Below are 8870 nucleotides of genomic sequence, written 5' to 3'. Positions count from 1 at the left end.
AAAATATATATTTAATAATTATTCTATATATAAAAAAATAATTAATAAATGGTAAACAAGCCGAGCTCGAGCCAAGCTCGAGCTTTGAAAATAGAGCTCGAAATAAGCCGAGCTCAAACTCGAGCTCTGTATAAGTTAAACGAGCAGAGCTCGAGCCTAGTCACGCTCGGGCTCGGCCCAGCTCGTTTGCACCCTTAGTTATCATGAAAAAAATGACTTTTCAACATAGGAAACTAAAAATCTGTTATAATTAAATGATTAACTTATTCAAAATAAATAAATAAAAAAAGTACAACAAAAAGAGTTAAGGGTTTGCTAAAAAAAGCATAGTATCTATGAGGTTAAACCCGTGAAGGTGGGAACACGTGGACACCAAAATGAGCAGAAAAAAAAATTGCTACGTAGCGTTTACTTTACACACTCACAAATAATAATCAAATAATAATAATAATAATAATAATAATAAAATCTCACACATAAATGATAAACCCCTTGATTCACAATTGGCCTGCAAACATATTATTAAACTCCATCGTTATGGACAAGTAGCCGCCACACCTCTTTCTTCATATTTCTTCATACCCATCTCAGGTAATCACCTAATTGTTCATCTTTCACCTTCAATTCCATCAATCTTTGATTTTACCATGTGGGTTTCTTGATTCTTGCTCTCATTTGTAATGTTGACTTGTTGGTCAAACGCTGTGATCTTTATTAGGGTTTGTGTTGTTTGGATCTTGAAAGTGGTGTGGTGGTTGATGTAATGATGCTGGAGTTAGAAAGTTGGGTCTTTTTGGTGAAACATATTATTGGATTGCATTTCTTTACATGTTATTGAAGATATTATTATGATGTCGACACAAATTGTTGAGGAAATTACTTTTATGTTGTTGAGATATGTACTGACACATGGTTTAATTGAATTGTTGATGTCATTAAACGATCATTTTTTTTTATCAAGATTATAACTTTAGCTTGAGACAAGTTTTCTTTTATTTTTTTGGTAAACATATATATATATTTTTTAGATAAATGGAGTTGATCTTATAAGAATTAAGAGCTGAGACATATTAGCTTGCATTTCATCACATATTCTTGAAGTTATTATTATCTTGCAGACACCATTTTTTTTTATTTGTCAAAATGACCTTTATGTTATAGAGATGTCTACTGAAATATGGTTTAATGGATTTGTTGACCTCATAAAACATTTTTTTTATCAAGATTATAACTTTAGCTTAAATTTTTTATTATTATTATTTTTTTTGTAAATCTTTTTTATTTTGATAAATGGTGTTATTAGATTGCATTTCATCACAAATTCTTGAAGAAGTAATTATCTTGCAGACATGAATTTTTTGTCAAAATGGTCTTTATGTTATAGAGATATACTGACACATGGTTTAATGGATTTGTTGACCTCATAAAATAAATCTTTTTAATCAAGATTATAATTTTAGCTTAAAAAAGTTTCTTTTTTGGTCTTAATAAATGGGGTTGATTTTTCAAGAATCAAGAAATGAGACGTATTAGATAGCATTTCCTCGCATATTATCTAATTATATTTATGTTGCAGACACAAATTGTTGTCAAAGTCACCTTTATGTTATAATGATATGTACAGACACATGGTTTAATGGATTTGTTGATATCAATTGACTATCATTTTTGGTACACCGTTTACAGGCCATGTTGCGTACAAAGCAGCTAGGTGTTCTGTCCCAGTCAGCTAGGTCATTTTTCCTCAACGGGTCGAGATGTAGTGCAGATGGGAGCTCATCATGCACTTGCTCAGAAGATGAAACTTGCACGACTAAGAGGCAAATTACCACCCCAAATGCGGCTCGAAACACACCAAAGGGGCCCGCGTTGGTGCCCAAACCTCCGGCTGCTGTATTGAGCTCTAGTAAACCCGAGTCCAATATAGTTGACCGGTCAACTTCCCATCCGTCAAAATCAGTATTGTTGGCACAACCAGATTGTGTAAGTTATGCTGATGAAACCGACCAGATGCACCCGTCTGGTATTATGACCGGTCATTTTGTTAGAGCCGGGATTGCAGCGGTCAACTTTTTAAATGATGTGGTCAGCTACAAGATTCCAATGACTGAAGGGAGTGCAACCGTTGACTCGGGTCAAAACTATGTTGTCGAAAAGGCCCGTTCGTCTACCGTGAAAACCTACAAAAAAGCTGAATTTGAGTCAACATCTTCAGCCAACAACAACGCCAACTCATCAAACGTGAAACCCTACAAAAAAGTTGACCCGCAAGCTTCTGGTCTGACACCAACACAAAAACCGAATCCAAAAATCAATACAAACATCAGTAAAAACAAAGCCGAAAAATATGCCTCGGGCAAAAGTCAAAATCACCACACGGTCAAATCCGTGTCGAGAAAGTCGAAAGATTCTGTAAACAACTTCATGGTTGGTCAACGCGGTCCCGAGTTTCGTGCAGCTGAGATGATTACAGTAAGGGAAACCCGAGGGATACCAACAAAGCCCGTACCTCAAACGGGCCGACAATATTCATCCTCGGTCCATAAGGTGGAGAGTGTTTCCCAGATTCTAAGACAGCTAAAGTGGGGTCCGGCAGCCGAAGAGGCGTTATGGAGTCTTAACTGTCTGTTAGATGCGTATCAAGCGAATCAAGTACTAAAACAGCTTCAAGATCCGTCAGTAGCTCTTAGCTTTTTCTACTGGTTAAAAAGGCAACCCGGGTTCAAACACGACGGTCATACTTACACGACCATGGTTGGGATATTGGGCCGGGCTAAACAATTTGGGGCCATAAACAAGTTGCTTGATCAAATGGTTCAAGAAGGGTACCCGCCAAATGTGGTTACGTATAACCGTCTTATTCATAGCTACGGTCGCGCAAATTTTTTAAACAAGTCGCTTGACGTTTTTGATCAAATGCAGAAAGAAGGTATCGAACCCGACCGGGTCACGTACTGCACGTTAATTGATATTCATGCTAAAGCGGGGTATTTAGATGTTGCGATGGGTTTGTATCAAAGGATGCAAGAAGCCGGGCTTTCACCCGATACGTTTACTTTCAGTGTTATAATTAACTGTCTCGGGAAAGCGGGCCACTTGGATGCGGCTTTGAAACTGTTTTACGAAATGGTGGGCCAGGGTTGTGTTCCGAATTTGGTTACTTATAATATTATGATTGCTTTACAGGCAAAAGCGAGAAATTACCCGATCGCGTTACAGCTTTATCGGGATATGCAAAATGCGGGTTTCGAGCCCGATAAGGTGACGTACAGTATAGTTATGGAGGTTTTAGGTCATTGCGGGTATCTTGAAGAAGCAGAGGCGGTTTTTGAAGAGATGACTCGGAAAAACTGGATTCCGGATGAGCCCGTTTATGGGCTTCTTGTGGATTTATGGGGGAAGTCTGGGAATGTTGAAAAGGCGTGGGCTTGGTATCGGGCCATGCTTAACGCGGGTTTGCTTCCGAATGTTCCGACGTGTAATTCTTTGTTGAGTGCTTTTCTTCGGGTACATAGGCTTTCGGATGCTTATAATTTGGTACGGAATATGCATAGTTTAGGATTAAACCCTTCTTTACAGACTTATACATTGCTGCTCAGTTGTTGTACAGAGGCCCAAACGTCGTTTAACATGATGTTTTGTTGCGAGTTGATGGGTGTCACAGGCCACCCGGCACACACTTTTTTACAATCGATGCCATCAGCGGGACCCGACGGGCAAAACGTTCGAGACCACACGGGCCACTTTTTAGATCTTATGCATAGCGAAGACCGCGAGAGCAAACGCGGGCTGATTGACGCTGTTGTCGATTTCTTACACAAGTCCGGTTTGAAGGAGGAAGCGGGCTCGGTTTGGGAAGTAGCGGCCCAGAAAAACGTGTACCCAGACGCAGTTCGTGAGAAGAGCTCGTGTTATTGGCTAATTAATCTTCATGTGATGTCGGAGGGGACCGCGGTGACTGCGTTATCGAGGACTTTGGCGTGGTTTCGTAGGGAAATGTTGAAGTCGGGTATTCGCCCGAGTAGGATTGATATTGTGACGGGGTGGGGGCGAAGGAGTAGAGTTACGGGGACCTCGTTGGTTAGACAGTCGGTGCATGATCTGCTTAATATCTTTCAGTTCCCGTTCTTCACAGAGAACGGGAACACTGGGTGCTTTGTTGGGTGCGGTGAGCCGTTAAGCCGATGGTTGGTTCAATCGTATGTCGAACGGATGCATTTGCTGTAGGGTTGATTAAGCTGCTAATAATGACAAGTTTTGGTAATAGATTATGAGGGTCAAACATTAGCTTTTTTTTACCTATGCTGGAACTGGTTATCTTGTATCTATTTTTATTATTATTATTATTACTATTTTTTGTCATTCTTTTTGCCAACAATAGTTCATAATCAAAGTAGTCACAAGTCACAATGTTATTTAGTTCCAAGGGAACTAACTTATTGACTTATTGTAATTCAAACAAACCACACATTTATACATAATTATATCACAAATTTGATCCTTCTTCAATACCAAAGATTCCAAGCAAGCCAAGCTAAAATACACAATACACAAAGTTGACAAGTTATATATGTTCAAACAAGTGTAGAAAAAAGTATACATGACGTGGGACGTATAAGTATGAATACAAACAAAACCACCACACTCACAGTATATCCAAGACAGATCAGATACGCTGGGTGTTGTAGGACCCGCATCGAGGGCATTTATGGTACAACCAGTGGTATGGTGCAGTTCCTTTCTTCTCACAATCATTGCATAATATGTCCTGAAAAGAAAACATATTAGAAACTCATGTCAACAATACATATGCATACTTAGATAACAATGTTTATAAATAATAACCTGTGTCCTGCCCAAATACTCATCAGCAATTTTTTCTTCAGCTAACATTGCATCCAGCATCCCGAAGTATACGTGCATATCTCCTAATGACTTGCAGCATATTGGGCAGGTATAGTTGGAGCAAGTGTATTCCTGGAAGAAGCATCAAAGAGTCCGTATATGTGATTAAGGAAAAAAAAACACAATAATAATAATATGAATATGAATACCTGAAAACACGAGGAGTGCATTATATGACCGCACGGAAGAGCCTTCACAGGATTCTTGGATGTGAAGATGACTCGTTACAAATCGGGCAGTTATCTTCTAGACACTTCTCTCTGCAGGTATGCACTGAAAGAGACGTTGACATACACGCATTGCAATTCATGCAATGGAAATAGTCATTCCTGAGACCTTTTCCCACTCTGCACAGGTTGCAGTATGGGCAGTGGTAGATTTTCCTGTCGAAACAATTTATAAAAATTAATAAAAAAGTAAAAAGTTAATATTAATAATCATTTAGTAAATGATGACCTCTCATCATCGAACAGTTTGCAGATGGGACAGTAGTATTTGGCCATGGATAGATTGTTACAAGAAACCGTTGAACATGTTGGACCGATGGGTTGGATTATCAAGCATTTCATGCACATCATCATCGTTGAGGCTTTCCTGCACATTTAGTAAGAATTTCGTAAAATGTTTTATTATATGTTTTGTTTTTATGTTCATAGAGAGAAAAGATATTGGTGTGTGTAAGCTACCTATCCATTATGTGATCGGTTGTGTCATCATGACAAAGCCTGCAAGTGAAGAGTTTGTTGCAACATGAAGCAACAAGCTTGCAGTTCCTCTTGTAGTGTTGACATCCAAACACTAATTTGTGCGAGTCGCGATATGATGGAAAAACACCTTGATTATTATTATTGTTATTATTTTCTAGAGCGTTGTCATCTGGATGAGATTTCTTTTGTGTATTGATCCAACGACTGAGAAAAAAGATACATAACTAGAGTCAGATATCACAAATTAGTAAAAACGAAAAAGTAAGAAAAGTATAAAAATTATATTAACCTCATCATCAGGTTCTGTATAATGACGGATTTCTGCTTCGGCTCCAATGTTTCATCACAGTTCACTCTCATAATTGTAGCCTCGAGTTCTTCTTGAGTCAATACAAGCACAGAGTTTTCAGTTGTCTCGGTTTGACCATCGATAGTCAATCTCTCCGTGTTTGACTTCCCAAACTCACTGCAAGCTTTGCAATGATGATCGGTCTGGTCCTTGCTTACTCGCATATCTTTATCATTTTCACTAAAAGTTTCACAGTGCATCATATTATGATTAATCGTATCGCTTTTCGATAAAATTTCACCACGAGGCAAGTATTTCGAGATTATTTCCGACATGTCAGTAGTTGACTGAGGTGACAGTGACGCGCTTGTTGACACGTTTGACTTGTCAACCGTGGGAAAGTTATAACTCTTCATACCCTCCCACCATTCACCTAACCACTGATCAAACATAGTGTTCTTAGTAACTTTGCGCCATAATAACATGAGCGCCTTCTGTTCTTCATCCGTTTAAGACGCCATAATCCACGGTATCATTTCTTGTAAAGTTTCCGCGCGTGTTCTTCCAAGCATGCATCCTATGATCTTTTCTTGTTCCTTAAGAGACAAATGTTCTCTAAACAAAGGCCACAGTTCGGCTTCTTCACGATTCATATGGTCAGACAACATTTTATTCATGCATTTACACATTCCATGAAGCTTCACACATAGCTGACGGTACATCGCCATTCCTCCATTCAACGTATCCACAAACAGTTCGGAAATCTGACCGAGAATATACGAAATTCTATTAAAGTATTCGATATCCATTTTATGATCAATGGAGAATGAATGACTACTGTTTTGGATTATTTCCTTTGCTTCTAAAGCTGGAAACGCGACTACGTCTTCTGCGTCACTTTGTATTTTGTGTAAGACCTGTACAAGATGAAAACGTTGGTAAAATTCGGTGAATAACGCAACGTTTTCAGCCAGGTTGGCAGAAAGAGAAACAAGATACTCCATATCCTTTTTTAAAGCTATGTGGAAGAAAATAATATGATCCACCGGTTTAGACTCTAGCGAACGGGACGAACTTTCAGTATTATTATTATTATTATTATTATCAATAACATACGTTGAAAAACGAGTCGATATTTTCTGTTTCTGAGGAAAAAATACATGAAAACTCATCCCGCTAGAATACGACGTCGAATTGGTCAGTTGCAGGTATGGAAATGCAGAAGTGTTCTTGATTTGTTCGGAAAGAAATGAAGATCTGTTCTCGAATGCTGCATGTAACTCTTCTCTGAATTTGGCAATCGACGTTTTCCCAGAGTAACCGATGCGCACCCATTCGTACAAAAGGGAAGATAATGATTTGTTAACCATATGGCCTCCTTGCCTTATACTATGCAGAATGGATTTTGATTCATCTTCTGTTAAATGACTTGAGAACCAACTAACTGTGCACTTTAGCAATCCAAGTGGCATCATCTCAAGACCGGTATATAATAGCCACAGCTGCATCTCATGGCTGCAGTTCATAACTATAAACGGGAAAACCTGCCGAATACAAAACAACCATTAGTAGTTGTACCATGTGAAATGTTTCAACAAAACTTTGTCCAAATGTGTTACCTCGGTTTCTACAAATGTCAGGTATTTGCGGATCCCTGCGACGAATAACTTAAGTTTGTCGCATAGATTGTCAACGAAGTTTCTTGGTGACACGTCATTTTCACTCTTGCTATACAGCAGCAACTGTAAGCCTTCAATTTGACTGTCATCTAAGAATCGTTGATACGAAGGAGCGGGACAATCTTCAGCCAATTCGATGCACATCGAGTAGAAGAGTTTATCCAATGAATTGCTGAAAGGTTATATTATTAGTTAACAAAGTTAAACAAATGAAAAGATGTGTAAATTATTTACCTGTAGTATATGATGACATCCGCAGAAAACTTTAGCTGCACAACTGCAGGAGCTAGGCCCGAAAGATTGTTTGAATCTCGAATTGAATATAAATCTTCAGCAGCTTCAAGAAGATCCTTACGATATGCAGTATGCCATAAACGAGCACTGTCCAAAGGATTACGTTGAGCGGTTGTGTTGACAGGATATTCATGACTTGGCTTCATTGCTTCTTTAGAATGACCCTCGGATTTATACACTTCTAGAATCTTCTGGAAGTTAGCACGGTCGTTGAGGAATAGAGATCCTTTGCCATATTTATCGTACTCCCCGGTGATGGTTTGCTCTGTTGCTTGAATGCATGATATTACAACCTTTAAGATGGATGCAAAAACATTACATCAGTACATTAAGTGCCTGGTTACTTTGTTTTTGTTTTATACGATGAATGGCTTGCGTGAATGTTAGTAAATGACCATTTTACCCTTTGTAGAAGTAAGTCCTTGGGTACAACTTGTTTAATACATTGCAGCACGTTTTCTCTATCGTCTGAGGAGAGAAAGGTGTTCATCCACCGAAAGAAGTCTTCTAAGAGCAACATGGGAACACTGCATATGAATTGCCAAACAAATGCAGCTTGCACCTCGGTCGAGAATTGCTGAGTCAGCAAAGGGAATACCTGTTTCAAGGTATGTAAGTATGCAACCTTTTAAAGCTTAAAGTCCAATTTTTTATCTAATGACATGTCATGTATTCAATCAATGTTTTTGAAAATGAATAACCAACTAATTTGGATATCATTAATTACCTAGTCTATTATGTTTTCCATCTTGTATATTTTACAGTAGTAAACTTCACACTGGATTTAACTATTTAAGTCACAGTCTTCACTTTTGCCTTTCACTTTAAGAATCAAGTCCTAGTCCTCTTTATCCAATATTGAAAGTTTAAAGCTAATAGCTTTATATCACTTATGTTTCTAGCTTAAACTAAACTGATGTTCTAGTCACACAATCAATAATTGAGGACAAAATGATTTGAGTAATTTGGCGAATAGCTTCTCGTGAATGACACAGT

General features: G+C 38.4%; 1 protein-coding gene and 1 pseudogene across 2 annotated transcripts; one reads left to right on the top strand and one right to left on the bottom strand.

Annotated features, from left to right (window-relative positions):
* Window positions 1–370: 370 nt before the first annotated feature.
* On the top strand, window positions 371–4353 carry LOC143593212 (pentatricopeptide repeat-containing protein At1g74750-like). The gene is made up of 2 exons (XM_077072912.1): window positions 371–591; window positions 1687–4353. Exon 2 carries the CDS (start codon window positions 1690–1692, stop codon window positions 4225–4227), a length of 2538 nt encoding a protein of 845 aa, XP_076929027.1. The 5' UTR covers window positions 371–591; window positions 1687–1689; the 3' UTR covers window positions 4228–4353.
* Window positions 4354–4621: 268 nt separating this feature from the next.
* Window positions 4622–8559, bottom strand: LOC143593211 (zinc finger protein BRUTUS-like At1g74770; annotated as a pseudogene). The gene is made up of 9 exons (XR_013146063.1): window positions 8278–8559; window positions 7815–8167; window positions 7521–7752; window positions 5902–7445; window positions 5592–5816; window positions 5362–5499; window positions 5055–5288; window positions 4846–4977; window positions 4622–4768 (listed from the first exon to the last, which is right to left on the bottom strand). The product of XR_013146063.1 is annotated as a zinc finger protein BRUTUS-like At1g74770 (transcript).
* Between the last annotated feature and the right edge of the window lie 311 nt (window positions 8560–8870).

This window comes from Bidens hawaiensis, unplaced genomic scaffold (assembly GCF_021521415.1).
Source record: "Bidens hawaiensis isolate Kalapana, Puna unplaced genomic scaffold, B.hawaiensis_p1.1 tig00041832_1, whole genome shotgun sequence".
Taxonomy (NCBI): domain Eukaryota; kingdom Viridiplantae; phylum Streptophyta; class Magnoliopsida; order Asterales; family Asteraceae; genus Bidens; species Bidens hawaiensis.
This window is presented reverse-complemented; position numbering and strand designations above follow the sequence as displayed.